Below are 24,853 nucleotides of genomic sequence, written 5' to 3'. Positions count from 1 at the left end.
CACGGATTGTATCACCTTCTGTGGACTTGCAGCAGCACTGTACTCACAGCAGCTTGGACAGAACCATCCTGATACCACAAATCACTTGCATCTTGTCACCCTCATGTCCCACCCACACACATGATGGTGGGTCTTCTTACCACCAGCGGAGGGCAGAGGACCCTGGAGGGACAGCCCATACTTTCTGTCAGTTCCACAGACTGTGGGACAGCCAAGTTGGAAAATGCTCTGCAGAGTATGAAACCAGCAGCAGTAACTGCTGCGTGAAACCAGTTCATGGGGTCTCCAGACTCATACCCTCTCAGAAACGAGAGGAAGACCCTGGCCAATGCTTACCTTGAGCGGGCTAGGCTGCAGTCACACTTTTAGTTCTTCCAGACCTTCCTGCTGGCTGCTCTTCCTCCCTCACTTTCTTAAATGGCATTTTTCCCTTTCCTGGGCCTCATCAGTCTCTGGGATCTCTTCACTAGCCTCTCCCTGGCCCTAGCCAGTTGGGCCACCACAACACCAGGAGGACAAATTCCAGCTGGATCTCCTTCCATTCCCTCACCTTGCCACCCCTCCGGGCAGAGCACCACCAGGCAGTGCTCCTTCTCTGCGTGCCGTTTCATGTCCCCTTCAGTTCCCTACTTGAACATTTTTTATGCTTTGCTCCTCATTCCCTCCCTTTTCATCTACGCTCCCCTAGTTTCCTTCCCCATCATTTTTTCAGGCACTCCCCTCTTCTCCTACTAGGGGTAGGAGAAAGTGGGAGGAGGATGTGGAAGAAAGTGGGTTTAGCTTTGCTAGGAGCAGGTTAACACCCACCCCTAAAGGGGAAAGAAGAACAGGAACCACTGTCGCTAACAGCCTAGTTCACCTCTCACGATTTCTGTCCTTGCCTGCTGCAATCTGAGCAAACACCTTGTGGACCTTCACTACCAGGAGAAACACAGTTTCAGAACTAGAGCGAGGACAGTAATTCCCAACCTTGGCTTTCAGTGCTTAGAAGGTTTGTGTTGTCCCAGATAGAGACAACAACTTTAATCCTTCAGGAGTGGTGTCCTCTCATTATCACTGCAGAACTGCAATCTAGTCCAAAGTGCGTTGCCCCATACCTTCTTAATAACTTCCAAAGTGTGAACATGCTGTAAATAAGGAACAAACTGCTGCTTTTCTCGGAGGGCCAACGAATGAATGATGAGAAGAGACTTTTCCATTCTCTCTCTGTGCTGCTCCAATTCTATTGGCCTGACCTTAAGAATCTACTTTCAGCAGTATATATATTCCATATATTCTTCCATATTCAAAGTAATTTAGTACTTATACATGCTAATCCTTAAAGGAACTAGTGCTGGCTAGAACAAGGATAACATAAACACATTATTGGAAATGCAACACGTTTGATACACATACCTACAAATTGACCATGAACATCTTAAAAAAAAAAAAAAAAATACTCCAAAGCAATTCTATCTTGCCCAGCACAGCCAGGAGGCCAAGTGAAATAAACCTCTACTCAAAGGAGAGCTCAGAAAAAATACATGTACCTGCAGGGGGGAACACCTTTTACATTAAAATTCTTGTCTTCTGCAAAAGTCACAGACACACACTTACCCTTCTTCCTGAGCAGCCAAGGAATTCTGAGACAGTTTGGACAGGTTCTTAGCGTATTCCTCCTCAATCTTTATCCTACACTCACACACACAGAGACACAGAAAATAAAAAGACAGCAGTAAGTAAGCTTTAAGGCAGAAACCCACACACATAATCTAAGGACATTTTCTGCATTTTAACAGATCTTGCCACAGGAATTTTCCCTTCAGTCTCCAGTGCTCTGCAGCACCAGTTTCAGGATCCGTCTCTCCCCTCCATATGCTAAAAATGCAGTGGCAAGAGCAGGATATATGCAGGACAGCATGTGTGATAAAATTAGAAGGAAAAGCTACAGTTCTGGAGAGCACATAACAAGGACAGAGTGTTTCTACTGTGCAACACGGACTGTCTGCAAAATGGGGCTCACTTGAGAAGCATGTGTTTCGGTCTGCTGCTAAACGTGAGGTCCGCATCCTTGAAGCAAAGATGAAGGAATGCAGCGATACAGGAGAAATCCAAACGAGGTTTGGGGTGCTGGACCGCATGTTTCCTAGGGACATTCAGTGTTTCCTGCTCCCTATCACAGGTGACAAAACTGGTGAAGATGTGGCAGGGGCTTTGTCACCAACACGTGGTGGTGAGCCCCTGCCCTTCACCCATCCCTCCCACTGCCCTGTCCTCTCCATTCGCTCAGCAGCACCACACCAGGAACAGGATCGGAGCGTGCCAGCAGTACGGGTGCAGAAGAGGGAAGCTGCTGGCACACTACCACTGGGCAAATGGCTGCAGGAGAAGCAGCAGCATAGCTGTTGAGCGAGGGGACAAGGGTAAGTGCTGATGGTACAGCAGGAAGAGAAGAAGCAGTTGCTGGCTGAAGAGACATGCATCATGCCTGAAGCCCACCTCTTGTCTTCCCCGAGATCTTCTCCTAGTGAAATGTTTGCAAGGTATACATGATCCCCACTAGGGCAAACAATTGGCTATTTGCTGTTTTTCAAACTAGCTTGCTCAACAGAGCATCTCCAAGAGTGTGCTCAGGGGCGCCCAGGCAGAGCAACTACTGATTCCATACAAGCTGGGGAAAAACCTGGTTTGAAATTCATCTCCTTCCAGTGAGAAGACAGAATGGGGGAGGTTTTTGGCATGCCCATTTTGCAGTAGCTAGTTAAGCAAGCACTGTTATGCACGGCACATCTGAGACAAAAGGGGTCCCTTGAGCTAGCTAAGAGGGGTCTGGTATTCTGAGCTGCTGAACTCAGAATCTGTGGGATGCAGCTGGCTGAGGGCCAGGGTGATACCCAGCTCGGTCTGGCACACTGCAACTACCGACCTCACCCAGCACGTGGGGTCCTCTTCTTCCCTGCCCCATAAGAACAAAACTAGCCAGCTCCCCACACCTGCTGTAGCAAGGCCAACCAGTACAGCTGTTCAGCACCAAAGGCTACGCTGTGGTTTAGGACCTCACTAGGAAAAGGGCTTTACCCAGGCACATTTCACCTGACCTACTTCAGATACCTACTTGAGGATGAGGCTAATCTTGTCTCAGAAGTGGCAACTTCTATGAACTGGAAAGGGAGCACAGGTCAACTGTAATAAACATGCAAATGTCTAAATGTAGCTGAGATAAATATCTAAGTGTCCAGCCCAAAGTCAGGGCTCCATGCTTTTGCCTCAGTTACCAGGAGTTCCCAACCAAAGCTCTGGTCTACGTTCTTTACTGTGCAACTTTATTCCTGCCGGATTTTGGCTTAAGGATGCCTTTGAGTGATTGCCTTAGGGATGCTAGGTATGCAAAGGTGCTAGCTGATCTGCTGACTGTTCTGAGCTGCCCCTACAGACAGACCCTGACATAATCTGTGTCCCAGTCCTTTGTCTCATGAACAGAGGAATAACCATCTTCTATTCTAAAGGTTTGCTATGAAAGTAATGAATTTGAAACCCTGTGAAGTTTGTCCTTGATACTGCTGTAGCCGGTAAAGTATTGAACACAAGACAAAAGGAAGCCTCGTGATTTTCACAATCACACATAAGACACACCACGTACGCTGCCATCAGTGCCTGTCCTAAGCGTGGCACCCTACATGCAAAGCCACTAGCTTTGGTGGAAGTGCTCCTCACTGGTCCCAGCTTTGGTCCAGGCTCTGAGATTTCAAGCATTACTTGTATTGCAGGTGGATGGCACTACTTATAGGGCAGACTGCCTGGCGAAAGGGAATAACAACAAAACAACCCAAACAATAAAAAGGTGAATTGGTTATTGCTTAAGAGCCCCAGTTGGCAGTCATAAATTGTTCCAACACAGCCTGCCATCCTGCGGCCAGAACACGCTGAACATTTCAAAAGAGGCTAAAAACCAAGGTGAAGATAAATGTCAAAAAGCAAAAAAATACGCCTCCTGGCCCTGGATAACATAAACACCTTTTAAACTCTGGATTGCGGTGACTGTGAAACACCAGTACATCAGTACACATGGAGCCCCGAGCTTTGCGATCCTACCTCCAGAAATCCACCCAGCTGCTTCACCATAACTCCACCTTCAAACCAAAATAACCTGTTTCCACTAATCTCTTTGAAAACTTTCAGCATTTCATTCCCTGTGTAATCAGAAGCATTACAGATTATATGTGCATTTGACCCATACTCTCTTGATTTTATTAATTCTAGTTGCTCTTTGGATGTTTCTTCCATGCTCTCTTGTGCCTTTTTTTTTGGTTTGTTTTGAAATGAAGTACTTCATGTGCCCATGCTCAAATAATTTCAGTCATGCCATGTTATAACGGATAAAGAAAAACTACAGCGCTGCAGAGGGAGGCAAAGATGATCTGATGTGACTACCATGCAAGAAGAAACTAAATAGATTAAGACAACACGGGGAACACAGAGAAAAGGTGATAGAGGGTATCTGACAGCCATCTACACAACTGTCACTGTGTCAAGACAGTGACTATAAGTCTTCTTACACTACTTCTCCAGATTAGGACGCAACAATTAAATTATCAGACAACAGAAGCATAATTACTTATCCTGTAGTGCATAAATTGCAGAAGTCTTCTACAGATTGTTGCAGTGGTCAACAATACAAAAAGAGTCAAAAATATTAAAACAACAGTGAAGATGTTTGCAAGTATCTGCTGAACATGGCAGACCTAAGGCAAACTCTGGCTCTGGAAAGCCCAAACTTCTGGTTATTGGATGCTGGGAGGACAGAGACTCTCATGCTCTTTTCCTCTTACGCAGTCAGTACTGCCACGGTCAGATTAAAGTCAGTGGGCTAGACAGACCTCCATCAGACTCACTACAGCCATCCTCCTGCTTGTATTTCTTTTCATGTCGCTGAATAATCTGCTATTTATTTTAAATTTTCTAAGCACAGCCCGGTCAATTAAAAAGTGAGTGGTCAAAAGCCTAAGACCATGTTCCTTTGCTAATAAAAACATTACTACTTCTACTTGGAGAGGCTGATGCTATTCAGTCTGCAGATTTTCTTGGCCATTTTGCAGTGCTTACTTGAATGCAAATGCTGGACCATACTTTCATTTTTGATTTAAAGTTCTTTCCTTCTTTCACACCTACACCCTTGATCTTTCATTTCAGTCAATTTACTATTTTTTTTCTCCCTTTCTTGAGGTCTGTCTTATTAAAATTCAAAGTCTGTATTATAACCCTGTCTTTGTCAACAAGAACTGAAAGAACACATAATCGCTCAGTCTAAGATTGCTATATACAATTAGCTCCTCTAAAAGCATCTACTTGATAAACTATATTTTAGCTAGTATTGCCTCTTGTTGGTTATTTGATGAAGAAAACTAGTTATCATGCCTCATCCCAGTTTCCTATTGAAAGCTATTTCTATTAGCTGCCTGAACCTCACCTCCAAGAAGGCTGGTTGTACAGATGGAGGGAATTTGTCTGGACGTGAAAACCCCTAGCTAAATGTGGTCTGGTATTCCCTGAGCCATCTGATGATCGTCATGAAAAAAATCTTACCAGTACTTCCTCCCTCAGCTGGGAATGTCAAGGTTTCCCTGATGGCCTGAGCTCTCATTTCTGTGAGTAACTTCTCCAGCTCAACATCAACCTCCTCCATTTTCACACAGAGCAATCCTGAATAATTTGTTCCAATACAGAATTTGTCTTTTTAAACTCCCATCCAGATCCTCTTCACATTCAATTCCAAACCTTCTTTGTTTCCAGCACACTGTGAATCTTTTCTGTCTTGTCTTTCTATAACATGCCTACTTCTTCCTCTACTGAGGACACAAACATGCCTCTTCCCAGTGTCAAAGCTGCTCTCTCCTTGTTCTCTTTGATTTCATGCCAACTTGCCCTCCCTCCTGAATGCTCCTTTTTTCTGTTTCTGTCAAATTTCATTATATATTACTTTCTTTGGAGCAGCTTTCCTCCTCGTTTCCCTGGCCATGGCTATCGCAATTCTGCTTGGTCTCTCCTCATCTTCTAGCTTAGCAAGACTATTTCTCGACTGTATTTTTCCTTTGCCAGCTGGTGCTTTCTTTTACCTGCATCCTCTAGTCGCACTTTTTCATGGATCACAGAGGCAACTGTCTCTCAGACTGCCTTATCTCAAATGCAGTAGGAACTATGCATGGATGCTGGGCACTCTGCACCTCCTGTATCAGACTGTCTTTATCACCTGTGCTAAACTTTGCATTTCTCCAATGCTGCCATATCCCTAATACTACAAAAAAAGATGAAAGGGAAAAAGAAAACAAACTAGAAATGAAAGCAACTATCTGCAAGTTCTGCCCAATGGAACTGCCCTCCAAATGCCAACACAGATGCCCCTGGTTGTTGCCCTGTTCATTGCTTACACCACGATTGATTTATGTCAGCACAGCCACACTGTGTCTGCAGCAGTGGACCAGGAAGGCAATACCAACTCAGCAGCAAGCACCAACACAGAGGCAAGAACAGAGGAACACAGCTCCTTCAACTGGTGCAGCTGCCTCCAGGAGAGAACACCCGTCAGTGAGCTCTGCCTTCCTCCTGGGACTAAACATTGCTTGTTCCCTTTGGGCTGTTCTCAAGTTTTCAGTCATCCTCAAGATGATTTACACTGGCTTGGACACACGACAAATGACTTCAAATAATAGTTACACTATTTATGAGTAATGATTTCACATCATCTCCTGTACGTGGTTGAACTGAGCATCTACCAACTGCCTGTTTGGTGCTCAGTGCACTTCCCATGTCAGCAGAAGAGACCATTAACAGCATTGTGGCATCTTCTGGTAGCGACGTCTGCCTCTATGACTTGGGGATCACTCTAAGTATGTGTAGTTTAGCTCCATAACCAGTGTAAGTCCTAAGTAATGTCTTTTTACATCTTCCTCTAGGAAACTGTGCCTATGCTCCATGTCCACAAGGTGCTGCTTTATTTTTCAGACAAAACCTTTCCTTTCTAAATATCAGCTCTACTCTGTTTTGGTCATGTTCATGTTCTTCCCTTGAACCTGCAGCTTAATAACTTCTTGGTTCCCTCCATCTAAACAGACAGCCTGTGTGCCATACACCTGAGACAGGCACAGCAGGAGAGACAAGTGAGAGCCAGGGAAGACGGGAGAGCGTGGATGGACATTAAAGATATACTAAATGTTCTTTAAGAACTGGCAGCGTCTCTCTTACACAGTTTAAGCTATATCATTAGTGTACTAAAGGAATATCTAAACCAGGAAAAAAAGCTATTGCCATTAATAGTTAATTTGATAGCAAAGTGCTAATTACCTTTCTCGAACAAACTCTGCCATTTCTTTCTGCATTTGTTTCCCTTTAAGTTGCTTTTGAAGAAGAATTTCAAATCCCGACACTGTATTGTTCCCTTGCGAATCCTTCTTATCAGCCTGGAAGGAAAAACAAAGTTCAACGAAAAGATATGGGGATCAAAACGGCAGACACGCAGTTCCCCGTGACAGCTGCCCAAGGAGCCCGAGCCGCAGGCAGCACCGGGGTCTGAAGAGCCCCGCCAACCCCAGCCAACACTTTCTCTTTCCCCCTCCTCTTATTGCTTTTTTTCAATAAAAAAGGAAGCTTTACAGTTACCCTTAGCTAGCACAGGACTATGTCAGAGTCGAAGCAGCAAACCTGCCTTCCCTGCCCACGGCCTTGCAGACCTGGTGATGCCCCTGGGCTGGCTCTGCAAGTGGGAGCCCTGGCAGCTCATCCTGCCAGGAGAAGAAGGGACCCTGGAGCCGGCACAAAGGAACTGCTGGGGCAGAGGGGAGGACACTGCTGCTCCTTCCAGGGGTAACAGCCCTAAACGACCTTTAACAGACTGTCAAGTTCAACCCCGATTTGCACTCAGAAAAATACAGCCAACCTGCACAACCTGCTGTAAACCAGCAGCTTGTTCAACAGATGAGTGCCGTACATCCCACCTTTCACTGTTTGTTTCCTACACAGCCCTCCCCACCCTTTGCTCCACTGACTTCAGGGTTGCTACAAGGACCAACACAGTCTTCTCTCTGCTACCTCTTTTCTCTCCTCTATCTGCGTTTCCTGATTTCAGAATTTCATTTCCTACCCGCTTCCAACAATGAGGCCCAGAGGACACTTCCCCAAGGACTGCAGGTTTTGCTCTAATACCCTGGGTGCTGCACATTAAATGCCACATTAATGAAAATGTGAGACTCGTAGGACATCGCACCAGGCAGTGGGCAGCTAACACAACGAGAGGAGTGGAGCTGATTGAAGAAGGAGGGCAAGTTATGTGCAGACCATGGGGGACAAGAGGCAAGTCCTGGGAGTGGAGCTATAGGAGGTAAAAGTTTGCAGAAGGCAGGAAGCTTTAAGTGCAGTTTCACTGAGAGCGAGATGTCACCAAACCCAAAGAGCCAAACGGTGGCTCAGCCTAAACAGAACGAACCAAGCAGAGCAGTGACTTCTGCAAGACACATGCAAACAATAAGCCTATACATCATTATTGATTCATTGCTCATTAGGATCAGAAGACTGAGAAACTGAAAAAATGTCGATGTTTTGGTAGCATGACCATTTGCAAGTATGTAAGTGTATTTTAGCAAGTTACTGCCATTACTCCTCACACCAACACTCAGCACACACAAGGGAAGTGCTGCTACGTCTCCAACAGCTACCCTTTTTTTGCAAGTTTTTTTTTTTTTTTTTTAAAAGGAAATGTTTCAATAACTGATAGTTGAAAACAAATGTAACATTCCTAAAATCTTCATTTTTGAGGTAGTAATCCCCCCACCCCTCAAAAAACAGTTTTCCAGTGGAAGATTTTTTTCTATCAGCTCCACACTTGAAGGACTACTGCATCATTTTAATCCGATACAGGATCCTGAAAGCAGAGCTAAGCACAGAAGGGCACACAGAAACACAGCCACTAGAGACTTCCCATGCTGAAGGCTGCGTTAAAACTACTCAATTTAAGAGCTGCTAAGGGGCCTGTCCTTCACAAACCTCAGCCTTTTAAAAAGTCATTTATGATCTGGCCTCCAGAATATCCTGTGGGAGCGAGTCTTACAATTTAACACAAAGTTTGTAACTATCTTCTTGCTTTAAATGTGATACCCCCAGCTTTCTTCTGCATCCCTAGTTCTTGTGCTCTGTGAAACACTGAAATAACATTCCCTGTCAGCCACCTTGCTACCCCCCTTCTCACTGCACAGCCCTTTTGGCTGATGTATTTTGAGATGTGCAATTTGTCCTACACCCTCCCCATCTCCTGACAGCTGACCTTGCCCTTCTGGACACTCTTCTGGCAATCACCCACATCTGAGACAGGTTAGATGGTTTCCACCTGATCTTCACCAGTGTCCTCAAGCTCCCTGGTACTGCCCTAACACACTGCATTTCAGCCCAAATTCCCCTTGTACCACAGATCAAGCTGTTTGTTCCACTTTTTTGGAAGCTCAGGAGCTGCAACACGGCATGTGGCTAGCTGCCTACTTACCCAGAAATAATCACAGTAGCTCCACTCAGAAGGTTTCAGCAACTGCTGCTCTGGCATTACGTCAGGGTGGGGGAAAGTCACACAGTTTATCTGTTGTTGTTTTTTTTTTTTTTTTTAAAAAAAAAAAAAAGCAAAAGCGTTAGAAGGTAATGAAATTTAGCTGTTGATGAGATATATGCAAATTAAAGGTTATATACATGCGTTTCCAACCAGAAAATCCACAGTAAATGCATGTCAGTGAAAAAAAATTGGTTGTTGCATGGAAACAGCAGCTAAGTATTCCCAGAAAGCTCCTCTGAGCAAGCAGGAGTGTTGGCTCCAAGGAAAATAAACTACCCATTTCACACGAGGAAAACCAGCTTGATTTGGAAAGCACCATACAGGGAGTTCTCCTGGACCACTAACAAACTGTGGCAAAAATCCTGATGTGAAACACCCCGAGCATGCCCTGAACCCAAGAAATATCGTTAGCAGGAGAGAGCACTGCAGGCACTGTTGACATATTTCATCAGAAAATCTTGGCTATGTTAAGTCTGTTACAGATTTACAAAAAAGGTGTTATTTTTTTCAGCACACAGCCCTTCCACCTATCCCAGAGACCTCTTCAGATGAAAGTGATGCTTCCTGCAAAAAGGAACAGGGTCTCTCTAAAGCCAGCTAACCCTCAGTGTGCAAAACCCACAGCAACTTGTAAGACAGCACTCATCACAGTCATCGAACAAAGGCATAAAAAAGTACAAGTGCTCATTAAGTTATTGCAGTAGAAAATGTAGCCTGACAAAAAGCACAGTGGAAGCGAAGATCATGACAGCTACTGCAGAATGTGCTGCAGAATAACTCTGGACACAGTTAAGCCCTTCAGGGCAAGTCAGCAAGAGTCAGAGCTCACTGCCAGTACATAACACTTGCCTAAAATTTCTGCTGGGCAGGCACACCAAAAGCAGTCCCTCTTATCGCACCTGCAGGTTCCCTGGACACTAAGGGTACGTGTGTATTAATCAAGGAACCAACAGAAATGGGGGATGGAAGACTCACAGATATAACTGTATGGGTTTGTTGGTTTTGGGGTGGGGTTTTTTGGTTTTTTTTTGTTTTTTTGGTTGGGTTTTTTTTTTAATAATACCAGTTAATGTTCACAGGAAATCCAAACCCAAAGCTGTGGGCAAGGTTAGCGCAGCTGCACGGGCAGACCTAAAGGTAGTGCTCACATGCAGTGAATCTGCCTTTGGGCTATTCAGAGGGGATCAAAACCCACACAGCAACATGCTGACAATCGCTGACACGGTGTAAATCCACCAAGCTGCAGCAACGCAGACAAAGCCTTTAGGGGATACAACCCTGCTGCTACGAACCCACACTGGCCCTGCTGCTGTCTGCCCATGCTGAAATTTCAGTGGCTGTCCTGTCTGTAATGCAAGAGCTTTCTCCACCGATCTCTCCACAAAAATCACTCTGCCACGAGTTTGCCAAGTCCATTTCAAAGTAGGCTGAGGACCCTGTACCTATAGTATCTTTGGCTGTCACCTCAGCTAGATCTTAAACCATGCATCTTTCCTTCCAGCTTCCTTCTAGCTCCCATCAGGCTTCAATCTGATCTGCAGGAGGTTGGAGACTGGGGCTCTCACTCCACCATCGCTTCGCAGGCAGCAGCCGTGCATGGGTGAGCTTGCACCTCCAGCCACAGCCAGCCTCCACCAGCCACACAGTCCCAAGAACAGACAACAGGAACTGCTGAAAACACCTCCCCATTCCCTGATGTTCTCCACCAGAAGTGCCATGCATCAGAACGCATGATGATGACTGTGTTCATCTGCTCAGTTCAGAGCGGGATGGCTGTGTGACAAGTGCTGGTGCTCACCCTCACCCAGGCACCCAGCACCCCCGCGGCCGCAGGGGATGTGCCAGGGGACATGCCAGTGTAGTCACACTCAGCTGGGCTTGCCCGTGCTGCAGCAGTGGGCCCCTGTGTCACCCCAGGGTGACCTCCAGCATGAAGCCCCTCCATGAGGGATGTTTCACCGAGGACACCTTCTGTCTCTGCTCAAGTTTTCCCCTCCTGCCTCTTCCCTGTCAGCTCAATTCTCTCAGGACAGCACCGCAAGCCCACCCTGCCCTGGTTTTTTGGTCAGATAAGTTGGGTTACTTCCCCTGCTCCATTCAGGGATCACCAGATCTAAAAGCCTGCAAGCAGATCCCATCGTCCACTGGAAGCAGCCCAGGTGCTGGCACCTCTCCTCTGGGTGCAGCCAGCAGGAGCACACAGAGCTGCTCGCAGCCACGGCAAAGCTCCGCTGCGATCTGCTGCCTGTTTGCCCTGGCTCAGCACCCTGTTCAGGGACTCACCCCTGCCAGGAAACTTCACAACTGATCAGCCCAAACGTCTTAAAAATACCAGCTAGAAACCTTCAGCCAAATTTTCAGACCGTCCAACAAGCACCCACCTGGGCAAAGGCCAGACTGGCGTGCAAGGGCAGATGGAAAAAAGGCTCCACTTCACGTCCCAGGTCACAAAACCCCATGTCACTGCTGGTGATGGGCCACGCTGGTACCTGGCCCTGCCTCTGTGCTGTCACCACCACACCCTATTTCTCAAACAACACAACATATTGTAGTTTCACCTTCAAAAAATGAGTTTGCCTCAGAACCTGTGCAGAATTGCTCTGCCATGTATCATGGTGGGCCAGCTGCTTCCATGGGTGAGCAACACTGCAGCGCATCTTCCCAGAGCAGGGGAGAATCGGGAAACAGGGTCCTGCCAGCAATGGCAGTGCTGGAGGTGACCATGCGAAGGTATGTGGTGCCTCGAGGGGTTATACAGCGTCTGGCTTTGGGCATTTCTGGCTTTAACACTGCCTTTCACCCTCACCAAATCAAAATCTGAATGCCAGCCCCAGGTCATCTGGATGCCAGTCCTCCCAGCATCTCCAGCCGCCCCAGCCTGGCAGCCTGCACTGAACACTGCCCTGCACACCTGCTGCGTGGAGTTGTGTGTTCCCAAACCAACTGGTTCCAGCTGAGAAAGGACCAAATGCCTCCGTGAAGACAGCAGTGTTGCCAGGGCAGATTTCGAGGGCCCAACACTGTCACACTGGGTAACACGAAGGGTGGGAAATAGGCACCTCCTCAGTGTATGGTGCAGCCCTTACCAGGAGACTCAGCACCATCGCACCGTGCACCAGGACACGTGCGGCTGGGAGCACGTACAGTGGCACACTAGTTGTTCCCTGCAGCTTAAAAACCTGCAAAGGGAAACTGCACGGGAAATCCATATTCCCTGCTAAATCCAGCACCTGCTTCACAAAAACTAAATCTGTAACAGTTGGAAGCTGCTTATTAACTCTGTTACATCACTGATGTCTGGAGGAAGTAAATAGAGTCACTGGAAATGCCCATGCTCGGACTGGCGAAGCTGTCCCACCGCGATGGACCATACGCACAGCACCATGTCCACGTGCACAGCAGGAAGAAGAACAGTGAGCACACTTATTAACAGGTGATGAGTGTAGGGTTAATTCTCTCAGAGTATCATCAGACCAAAAGCTTTATGAATAAATCAAACATCCTTCACTTCTCAGAAGCTTATACTTAATTGTCTGGAAATGATGCGGAATTGTCTGGAAAAAGTCATGAGGACATTTGGGTCTAGTATCACTTTCAAAAGGAAATTGGTGTCAATTAAAAAAATAAAATGCAGAGGTTTTGATCTTAAAAAAAAAAACCCAAAAAACAAAAAAGAAGGATTATTTGTGTGGTAAACAGAACCTGACAGAACTTACAGTTTTCTACACAAAGTCCCAGAGAGGGCACAAAAATTTTCAAACCTCTAGAAATATTACTAAAAAATATATACAACTGTGTAGGAAATCCTGTGACTGACTTTCCTTTCATCACCACAGATTTCTTATTATGTAAACAAGAGCTCTTGGATCTGTATTTTGGAATGTTTCTAAAACCTCTCAGGGTTTCCCAGCAGGGAGGCGAACACTGGGCTGGCACTGAGCATGACATGGCCTCATGCCAGTAGTGGAGTGACCACATCTCGCTCCCCCCGCAATCCTCCCTCTGGAATGCTCCTTTTCTTTTTTCTAGAATCAAAAATAGCTGAAAAAAAGCACTCTGGTTTGCCAGCTTAGACCCACCAGTGAGCTTTTTGACTGATGCCAGAGACAGCCAAAGCATCTCACGAAGACGTCCCAACATTCAGCAGCATTAAGAGCTCTGTCAGTCCCACGGGCAGGGACACCCCCTCCCTGTGCCGCTCTCACCAGCCACATCTCTGACCGCCAGTCAGGCGACGTGCAAGGTCCAAATTCAAACAACAGGACAGACCATCACAACGCTAATCTCTTTCAACAATGCTGACTAGCCAACAAGGCCTGAACAAAAGCGTGCAGAAGCTATTACGGCTGTAATTGCCAGTAAGAAACAAAACAAATTAAAACACATAACTAATGGAATCACAGAACTTTAAGAGAAAACAAGGCATTATGACCTGCATTACATCTGTGCAGGCTCCACTGGGACAGCCAAGGTGATAATCAGCCTCACCATATTAAATCCCCACCCAGCCTTTTCACTAATAAAAATAATGGCTGTTGTCAGCTTGCAACAAAGCAAAATTAATGACAAGACACCAGCAAGGCGTACTCCAAGTATAAGCTAAGCAAACATGCCAGAGGACAGCAGCCTGTCCTTCCAGCTGCCCCTTGACGCAAGTGGCACCTGGAAACGTGTGTGAGAGCCACTGGATGGCCACGGCTAGAAGAAGGTACGCAGCCCGAGGGGACATGTTGTGAAAAACACAATGAAAACAAAGCTCAGTGAAGGGGGGCGAGAAGAAAACCAGACAAGCAACACAAATGGATTAATTTCTCTTGACAAACCTGCGGTGTACCAAACTCAATAAGTAGATTCAAATACTTTTGCCTGTATACTGATTGTGAGCAAAAGCAATTATACCCTTAGCAACGAAATATTCCAACTCCTATTTCACATGAGTACATTGGCAGTGATGGCAAAATTGGCTGTTTGCGTTGTAGGTGGCTCTTGACTACGTCTGAGATGCAAAAGGGTGACAGAAGAACAGTCACAGGGAGGCAGATGAGCGCAGAGGATTTGCACGAGAGCAGTGCGCACAGGAGCAAGCAACTTTGTTGGGCTGGACATGCACATTCATTTAATGGATTTCAAAGTCCTATGAAGGCTTTGAAGTGGCTACCAGCACTCACCAGTACATGAGACATTGCCAAGCAACGTGAATAAAACAAGAATAATTTGATCAAGGCTTAGATAATCAACTACATGTTTATTACATAACACACTATATAAATAAATGAGCAGACAGTGGGCGAGCTTGCTGAGCCGTGGTAAAGTAACTAAAGCAGGGCAACATTCTTGCTCATTTCTTCAACCTAAAAATGCAGATTATTTTTCTGGATTTCTGCACATCCACAGCACCTTAAACACAGCACAGCTGTGCAAGAACACCTGACTTCACGATCTGATTTACAATTTCAGGTGAGACCTGAAAATTAAACCAGCGAACTCCACTAGATGTAATGAGTTCACCTGCCAAATGGGACTGTTTGGGCACAACCACACAATGCACAGGCCAGAGGAGATCTCCAAGGAGCTCAGGCAAAGGCACAGTTTTAACTACCCAGACAGGGAAGCCCAGGAACGCCTGGACTGTGTCTAGGTAGCTTCAACACCATGCGTTTGCACGTGGAATTAGTGCAGCAATGGCACAACAGAATGGGAGAACAGACTGCTGAAGCCGTGGTTGTTAAGGAAGTCAACTGATATGCTTCCTGTTTCAGAGGGAAGATTCTGCGACAAGTGTTTAGGAGCCCTCTTTATTCGGCCTATCTGTAGAAATGTTCAGAGATGATTCCGTCACTGCCTGCCAAAACGGGATTTCTGACAGTTTCTGCCACGCAGCAGTCAGCCCCAGGGCAGAAGGGAGAACCGCACTGAACACATAGCATAGCCTCACGCTGTGTTCATCGCATCGTGTCAGGTGCAGAGCACAGCAGCAAAAAACACAAGTTACTGGATGTAGGCTGCTCCTCTTCCCATCGGCAGCATGTGTTTATTTATGCGTCCAACATACGCAATACAAGTGCCGGCACTTTCCAAGCCATGACATATCTTGACAAGGCACTAGAGCATCCTCCAGAAAGAAACCCACAATCAGAAATACTGCATCATCACAGAGGCTTCTTGCTCTTGCAGTGAGACGCGGTTCTGTCCCCAAGTCAACACACCCCCATACATTCCCCATTTAACTCTCCCTCACCTACGGTAAAGGAGCTCCAGCTTCCACGGGTAACTCATGGCCAGAGAGACAGCTCTTCAGGAATCAGGCAGCAAACTATCCAGCCTAAAACTAATGAGAGCACCTTGAAAGTCACTGCAAAAATCAACAAACACCACAGTCTTGCACTGCTGCTTCCTAAGTGAAGATCAATAATTTCTGCAAGCACCAGTTTCCTAACAGCCTCTGATGCAACCCAGCTGGCTTTTCCCTTCCAAAGGAAGCAGACAACACAGTGTTGGTAACATCCATCTACCAAAGAGAAAACACCATATTCTTCATCTTGTTGGGGAAATACAAACGAGAAATACTCCAGCTCCCCCCTGCCTTCAGGATTTTCAGAGGCTGTGCTCCTAAATGGTTATTTGGATGTAGAGGAGGCAGGTGCATTCCCAGGAAGATGGGAACGAGCTCCCACTCCTCTGCTGAAAGCAGTGAAACAGACAGCTAGGCTGCAGCCGCTGGTCAGGCTGGACATCACCTGCAGTTCACGTATCACAGGATTTCAGTTTGTGGGAGGTCTGCTGGACTGAAAACCCCAAAGTTAATCACAAAATCCCCCTCCGCAAAAAAAAAATAAGATTCTGCCTGAGCACTGCTACAGAACAAAAGAAACCATCTGACAGTAAGCTAAGGACGTGCCCTGCAGCTCTGTTAACAAGAACATCCCAAGGTCAGCTTGACCGCTAGGAGATGGGGAAAATGTACATTGTTTTACAGTTTACGCTCTGTATGAGAACTGTTTTTCACAAAGCTTCCTTGATGCAGGCAATGGCTTGGAGCAAACAGCTGTTAAAATTAGCTTGTTTTTGTCTGTCTGATGCATCGCACTTGAAAGCTTTGGACTTGTGCTGAAGAAATGCTCAGCCAATGATCCTGACATAACACACACCACTTTCTTGCTTTGCAGATGCTACCAGATGGCACACAGGCCAGCAAATAGACAGTGAAAACCACCCTCGGTGAACAGCCTGACTCCTCACCCCCGAGTACAGCGAGTATTTCAGAGATACAAGCGCTCTCACCCTTGCGCTGCGCCCTGCCACCCATCCCGGGACCACATCTAGTCCCTCTGGACACTATGTTCAGCACGTGGCTTGCTCCGGGCCCTCGCACCTGGGTGGCCTGGGGCTGCATTAGGTGGGTCGGACGCATTTCCAGCCCTGGCCGCCGCAGACCGGGCGGTCCTGCCGCTGTCCCCAGGATATCTGCAGATCTGTCCCAACCAACACATCCAGACTTCCTTCCCGAGGTCCTGCTCTCTCAATACACTAGGAACAGTCACAACACATTTTTGATTCGCAACAGCTGATTTCAACAACCAAGCAAACTGTTGGAGATATTTTTTTTGCCCTCAGAAAACTGTCCCCGCACAGCAGTGACTGCCCTGCACTGCAGGGGCACCGGTGCTGCTCCTTCCGAACCCTCATCCCTCCTTCCGAACCCTCATCCCTGGCACCAGCAACCAGGGAATCATGCCCATTGGTGGATAAACCAACAAGCTGCTGGTGACACCTCCCCCTCGTAGTAACAGTTCACAATGATGGATTACATTAAATTATTCCTTTTGTTCTCACAGATTTTATACCCTGCTAATGCCTGCAGCTGTAAGCATGTTTATTGGCTCTCCTTTATCGCTGCAATTTATCTGCTCATTTATCTATTTTATTATTTCCCTTTAAACAAACCTTTGTATTCCCAACCACTTTCATTAATCTATTTTGATTTCCTTTCCGTTTCTAAACATCTGTTCTGTGATGAGTAGCCCAGAAGCATAAAGTGTGTTCCAGACGAGGTCACCAGGCATGCAAAAGATATTAATGTCTGTAAACACGACACTGAGAACATCTTAATTAAGTCAGCCATATGTAATTAGTAAAGTTAAAAGCAAAAGCAAGATTAACTTCATATTGAAACCTAAAAGCTTTGCCTATACTTCCCATCAGAAATCTTCGCTTGGACTCTCTGGCACAGAAAAATACCTTCTGACACCTCGCTGGGGACAAGAGCACCGGCTCTGCCCCGGCACGGCAAACGGCCCATCCCCGCAGCCTGCGGCTCCGCCACCCCCGGTGCCCCGCCAGACCCGGAGGCCGCCGGGCCGGGGGCTGCCGGGCAGGGCGCGCTCCCTCGGGCCCCGGGCGGGCCGCCAGCCGCTCGCAGCGGGGTGCTCCCCTCCCCCAGCCCGCCCTCCCCTCCCGCCCGGAGCCGGGGCGACAGGGACCGTGGCCGGGCCCGCACCGCCTCCCCGGGTCCCCGCCGCCTCCCCCAGCCCCCGGCCCGCGCAGCACCCTGTCCCCCCGCGCGGCAGGCCCCGCCGCACTCACCGTCAGGCTGCTCTCCTTGCTCTGCCGCCGCGGCGCCGCCGGGGACCCCGGGGCCTGTGGAGACAAGCGGGGCGCACCGTCACGGCCGGCCTCGGAGCCCAGCATGGCGGGCGGGCGCTAGGCGGACCCCATGGCCCGGCGCGCGGCTCGGCTCGGCGCTCGGCTCCCCCGCTCGGCACCCGAGGGAGCGGGGGCGGGGCCAGCGCCCGGCGGGGCCGCCCATCCTGGCAGCCGCCAGCTCGCGCGGCCAATGGCGAGGCGGGGCGGGGTGAGGGGCGGGGCGAGGGGCGGAGCCGGCTCCCGCCGGGCCGGGGTGGCGGCCGGGGTGGCTGCCGGGCCCCCGCGGCAGCTCTCGCCTCCGCCGCGCCGCGCTGGGGGGTGCGGGTCGGCACCGGCGCGGTGCTGCCCGGCGGCCGGCCCGGGAGCAGCGGGAGCTGCCCCGCGGCGTGCGAGCCCGCTCCCGGCAGCACCCGCTGGGCCGCGCCCTGGGGCCGCGCCCCGTGTCCCCCGGCCCGGCACCGCGTCCACCGCAGCCGCCGCGGGGAGGAGCGGGGCCGTGGGGCGCAGCCCGGCCGGGTAGCTCCCGCCCCTCGGCCTGCAGCCCGCATCCCGCCGGCGGGCGAGCTCTCACCGGCAGCGTCGCGCCCGGGGCCGGCCCCCACGGGAGCCTCCCACCGACAGGGACAGCCCGCCCGGGCGACCCCCATGGGCGGCTGGGCTGGGGCAGCGGCCCCGGCCGCGCTGGGCCCCGTCCCCGTGCGGCAGCAGTGCCCGCGGGCCGCTCTCGGCAGCCGGGCACCGGGCCCGGCCTACGCCCCGCACAGCGCAGCTCCAGCTCCGCGCCGCTCTCGGCGGCGGCTTTTCCCCCCTTGCCCTGTTGCCCCGGTCTGTGGCTGAGCGGGCCGAGGGGCTCGCCCTCTGCCTGCGTGGTGGCTGCGACCCCGGCCCGAGAACGCACCCCGGGGAAGGCCCGCAAGCTGCTGTGCGCGGCAGCCAGCCTGTGCCGTGACAGACAGAGGCAGTCAAGGCAAAGCGGCTTAGAACGGCCCAGGACGGGCAGATGAGGAGAGGGACTGGCCAAAGTGCGTGAGTTTGAGGGTGCAGAGAGCAGCTTCTTGCAACCAACAGCTGGTCAGACGCTTTCCGTACTGAGAACTCTTCTGCAAAAGCAGCCGCAGCTCCTAGGCAAGGCAGGCTCCCAAGCGGGCGCGGACACAAGCTGCTCTTAGAATTAATGGCACCAGCAGCCAGTTACAGATTCAGAACTAGCTACAGGTTCAAAGCAGGAAGGAAGCCAGGACTTCAATTTGGAAAAACCTGTAATAAAGGAGCAGTGGAAAGAAATCATCCTGGAGGCTGTTGACACGGATGAGAAAAGTCATAGAAGGGACTTTTTTGTTGGTCTGATGGCTGAGTCAGCTGAGCAAACCAGTGCATGGCAGTGGACTCCCCATGCGACTCAGATGTGAATTTCACCAAGAAGGTGACTATAAACTTTAGTCACACTCAGCACCATAAAAATGGAGAGTGGCAAATATTGCTACAAACCAAGTTCTGGGGGAGTCAGTTAATCTGACTTGTGTACTAAGCCAACTGCAGAAACATTTGTGAATCAGATACCTTGAGAAATGATTTTTTTTACATGAGGTTTAGCATAGCTTTTTTTTAAAGAAAGTCACAGCCTGCAAGCTTATTTGGGTTCTCCGAGGGCGTCACAACAGACATGCGGACAGGGCTGTCTGGTAATGCACTACCTCAGTTTTGAAAATGCTTTTGACCTGGTTTAGTTGCCCAGCCTGTGTAAACTGCTCAGGGATGAAGCAGCACGGGCAGTTAAGTGCAAGATGTTTGATGTGGAAGGAAAAGGGAGTCCAAAGTGCTGGCCTGTATCATGGGAGATGCCATTAATCCACTGGTGGGGAAGCAAAACCAGAATTGCTGACTTAGCTAAAACAGAACACATGAGGACAAGGCTGAAGGCCACTACCTAGGAGGCAAGGGGTGAGAAAGTAGGTTGAGGCAAAAAGGGACAGTTGGCAGACAATACAAAATTTAGACCAGGAAATGGGGAACATCAGAGGGACGCTGAGAGCAACAGGCAACCCAGGTCAGCATGGCAGCAGCACACAAATGAAACATGCATTTCACTGGGAGTACTTAAGGAGTTGCACTGCAGAAGAACCTACCAGTTAATACAGAAATGAAACAGAGAACTCGGCTCCGGTACCATCAGGGGAAAAATGCCAGCGGGCAGTGAAGCACAACCAAACGGGAGTGCAACCCACTAGCTATTCAACTGTTGCTGTTTCGGCAGGGAGCGAAGTTTCGTGGGAGGAGCTGGAAGAGGGCCCAGAGCCCTGTGCTGCATCTGCAGACCTGCAGGGAAGACCCTCCCAGAGACATGAAGTGGTACAAGAAAAAGCGCAGGGATATTTCTTGAAAACTTGGACAAACAGGCAGGGGAAACCGGCTTGAATGCTAGCCCGGGGGTGATGCGATGGGTGAGGCACAGGCTATGTAAGGCACAGGCTATGTAAGGCACAGAGGAGGGCCTGCAAAAGGACACGCAGGAATGATGAAGTAATTGAGAAAAAAGCTTCAGACAAATTCTTTGTGTATACTGTCTTTGGGAGGGAAAGCTGGAGCTGCAAGAAAATACAATGAGACACAGAGATGGGCAGATGTGCAAGTCTAGAGAGGGGACTTGTGCTGGAGACAGCCCCAGGCTTCAGGCTGGAGTGGCAGGAAAATTTGTTGGGTTGTTAATAGTGACTGAAGTGGCCTGGTGGATTTTTCAGAAAGGACTGATAGGACAAAAAAATCCAAACTATCTTGCCATTTTGTACTGTTTTACCATCTGGGCACAAAGACCTAATTTTTCTAGATGCAACAAATCTCTCTGACCTGACAGTTTCTAAAAGAAAATGCCTCTTGCACTCCCGCTCTGGGCAGATTCCTAAACTACTTCAGTGAACACCCCTTTATTGGATACCTCCGTTTGGCTTTTTCCCCAAAACTTACCTGGGGGTCCCCACTGGCTTTTCGGAGGCTCATATGACCAGAGTCGAGCTGGTGTATTGGGGTCCCAGAGATGTAGTAGCCATTCACTGTAAGAACAGAATGGGCAGTTAGCAGGCTTGCTGCTGTTAGCAAATGAACAATTGCACGTTTTAAAAAATAATCTCGTAATTGAATATACAGATATAAATGACAGTGCCTTTTTTGAGTCACCAGTGTTCACTGCCTCCAGCCTAAGAAGCTATGGATGCTTCTCCCCATCCCAACAGGCTGGCAATGTGATGTGTTAGCTCCAGCCCAGGAAGACCCCAGAACTGGACTCTACAGAAGCTCAGCCCATGCGCCCGCTCCGCCTCTAGGATCCTGCAGCAGGCTTTTACCAGGCATTGTGACAGGAGTTACTGAGCTGGAAAGAGCCAAGAAAAAGAGACTCCCAAACTCAAAATAGTTCCTGTAGTACTGTTTGATAAAATGATCTGTTGGAAGAAGCAGGGCTTTGGGTTTGCGTGGCAAGGCTTTGGTGGCGGGGGGCTACAGGAGTGCTGCCTGTGAGAAGCTGCGAGAAGCCCCCCGTGGCCGATGGAGCCCAGGCCAGCCAGCTCCCAGCCGGACCCACCGCTGGCCACAGCCCAGCCCAGCACCGATGGCAGAACCTTGGGGAGAGCGGGTTGAAGAAGGGGAGAAAACCCTGCACAACACCAGCAGCAGTCAGAAGAGAGGAGTGAGAACAGTGAGAGCAGCGGCCCTGCAGCCCCCCCGGGCAGGGCAGGAGGAGGCAGGAGGGGCTCCAGGTGTGGAGCAGAGGTTCCCGGGCATCCCGCGGGAAGGCCCTGGCCGGGCAGGCTGTGCTCCCACCCATGGAACCCACGGGGGAGCAGGTCTCTCCCCACAGCCCATGTGGGACCCCTCGCCGGGCAGGGGGTGCCCGAAGGAGGCTGTGAGCCTGTGGCCCCGTGGGGAGAGGAGCCCGGGCTGGGGACCCCCATACTGGGGCTGGCTGTTCCTGATGGATGGCACCTGCCGGAGGGACCCATGCTGGAGCCGTTCATGGAGGACTGCTGGAGCAGGGGCAGTGTGAGGAGCCCTCCCCACGAGGAGGGCAGAGAGAGCGTGTGATGGACTGACCGCAGCCCCCGTTCCCCATCCCCCTGTGCTGCTGTGGTGGGAGGAGGGGGAGAAAACTGGGAGTGAAGTTGAGCGCAGGACGAAGGGAGGGGTGGGGGGAAAGCGTTTCAAGATTTGGCTTTTATTCCTCATTACCCTCCTCTGCTCTGGTTGGTCATAAATTAAATTAATTTTCCTGAGTTGAGTCTGTTTTGCCTGTGACAGTAATTGGTGAGTGATCTCCCCATCCTTACTTCGACCCATGAGCCTTTTGTCGTATTTTTCTCCCCCCATCCAGCTGAGGGGGGGAGCGATAGAGCAGCTCGGTGGGTAGCTGGTAGCCAGCCAGGGTCAACCCACATGTAAAAAGCACTGGTTTAATGGAGACGGGCTTTTCATGTCAAGAAAGCAACCCTTGTAAGATGTTTATGGTTCATGTATACAGCTGTAGGTTGCTTTGTTTATGGAATATACTGAGCAAAGAATAATGCTTAAAGTAGGGTTAAAACAAGATACACAACTACATTACAAATCCTTTGGTCACAAAATGTACAACCTTCAAGCCTAATTCCCACTCAGCTCTGTTGATAAAGAGGGGCATCAGTTAAAAAAAATTCTGTGAAAAACATCTAGACTGCATTATTTACTGTCAGCTGGCAGCAATGGCCTTTACATTTAACACTTTTTATTCTAGAGTAATTTTTGCTTTGCTTTGTCTCTCTGCAGTACCCAAAGCTTTTCAGTACAATTATGCAGCTGATCCTCTTTTGCTCCATTCCCTGCAACTTTGGGTCAGGGCAGAGGTGGAGGGGTCAGCCCCGCAGCTACCCCACGCAACAATGCTTCATTGTGCACATGCTCTGCGTGAAGGAGCTACAGCCAGCCCACGTTCCTCTGCAGCTTTTTGCTTCCCCTGCCCAAGCAGAAAGCAGGACTGGGAAAGGCAGCCTGTCGTTCCCTGACAGAGCCAGCAGCCCCGCTGGCTCGCTGGGTCACTGCCTCCCTGCTCCAAGGAAGGAAGCCATCGCCACTCTGAGCAGACACTTCAGATGACCTGCCAGAAGATGCACCAGGAGGGAAACAACAGAGAGGAAGATGTATCAGAAGGGCACTTTTTTTCACTTTTTGTTTACTGTCCTACACTCACATGACCATGTACGTTAAGTATACATCCCACGTAATCACAGCATTTTCCTTTGCTCCGCTGAGTGGCAGAAAAGCAGATTCACCCAATGCAGTGGTCAGGCACAGCATCACACAGTACCTGCAGAACTCTTCTGTGACACAGGGCTCTTTGGAGTCCCAGGCACACTGCTTGGCCTCTCCCAGGTCGTTTCTGTTGAAGGGAAACATCAGTGTAAGGGTGATGGAGGCCTTGCACACACCCACCAGAGTTACGTCTATTACACACATACAAATGGATCTGACCCTCAGTGTTCTCTGAAGCAGGTTCTTGCTCTGTGATGAAGGTGCCTGCACGTCCCTGCACTTCCCTTCTCCTCCCATCTCTTTCTGCTGTCGCTCCCCAGCCCTGGCTCCCTTGGCAGCCAGCTGGGATGGGTGGAAACAGAGCTGGAAAGGGAGCTGCATCACTGGTTCTTCTAGCGCAGGTCTGCCTCAGGGCTGTGCTCTGCGAGAAAGCAGGGATACAGCTGCAGCACAGATCGCTGCCTGTAAGCTGAGAGCCTTTCCAGGTGCAGTTAAATCAAGCCCGGCCTGGGGTCCCACCTGCAGCCCACTGTGGGTATGGAGAGCTGCCTGGCCACAGCTGCTGCAGCACAGCCAGCCACGGTCCTTACCCGGGCAACAAGGACCGCGCCGTGCAGTGCCTTTGCATGCGCTCTGCACGAAAGGCGGCTGTGAATGACTCAGAAATGTGGTTTAAGTGACATGTACACAGACTGTAGCATTTTTTTTCCTTCAAAAAAGCTATTTCCCTGGCAAATTTCCTTTTTTCCACTTGGGTCCTTCAGCAGCTGGGATACGCAAATGTATGTCGCACCAGTTTTGATACTCAAAAGACTGCTGCTGCTTTTCCCCTCTCAGTTTCCTCTGTAGTTTAACCATTCTGCTCATTTTCTCTGCAAATGGAAAATTACTTTTGACCACATGCTAAATACAGAATATTTAATTGCAAAACTTTGTGAAAGTTTCAAACAGCAGACAGTGGGGTTAGAACAGCAACTTCTGCAGAAGTCTAGCTGGGAAGCCCAAGCCACCATTCCTTTTGAATAAACATGCTGGTACCAAACCAAATAAACAATACTATTTGCCAATGTCAAATAAGAAAATAAGCAAGTCAGTGTCATCAAGTCAAAGGACTACTTCAGCCGCTTGGTTTGGAACGGTCATTTCCAACATCCCAACCAACAGCCATCTAACCCTGCCAAAGCCTGAAATCCTGCGTCTCAGTATTCCAGATGAACCTAGCCCAGCAGTCCTGGAGCAGAGAGGCTGAGGGCGCTGCTGGATGTGACAGGTTAGGGTTGGCAGCCCACACTTCCATCAGGGCATGTAAGGCCTCCTGACCTGGGTGACCGCTCATCTGAGCAAAAACCAGGATGCTAACAAGTTTCAAGAACC

The 24,853-nt window shown here is 49.4% G+C and overlaps 1 protein-coding gene across 5 annotated transcripts in view; it reads right to left on the bottom strand.

Moving 5' to 3' along the window:
• The window catches only part of GAS7 (growth arrest specific 7), a 103,305-nt gene that overhangs the window by 22,314 nt on the left and 56,138 nt on the right, over positions 1–24,853 (bottom strand). For 4 of the 5 annotated variants that reach the window (XM_080380782.1, XM_080380781.1, XM_080380784.1 and 1 more), the window contains exons 3-8: positions 23,535–23,606; positions 21,170–21,255; positions 18,149–18,202; positions 9,506–9,595; positions 7,318–7,433; positions 1,597–1,671 (exon numbers count right to left, since the gene is read on the bottom strand). In XM_080380782.1, coding sequence (XP_080236908.1) covers positions 1,597–1,671; positions 7,318–7,433; positions 9,506–9,595; positions 18,149–18,202; positions 21,170–21,255; positions 23,535–23,606 — 493 coding nt within the window. The remainder of the gene's footprint in view (positions 1–1,596; positions 1,672–7,317; positions 7,434–9,505; positions 9,596–18,148; positions 18,203–21,169; positions 21,256–23,534; positions 23,607–24,853) is intronic. The other variant, XM_080380783.1, reaches the window with a different exon arrangement.

This window comes from Falco punctatus (assembly GCF_963210335.1).
Source record: "Falco punctatus genome assembly, chromosome: 1".
Taxonomy (NCBI): domain Eukaryota; kingdom Metazoa; phylum Chordata; class Aves; order Falconiformes; family Falconidae; genus Falco; species Falco punctatus.
Note: the sequence above shows the minus strand (reverse complement) of the source record. Positions and strands in the feature narration are given on the sequence as shown.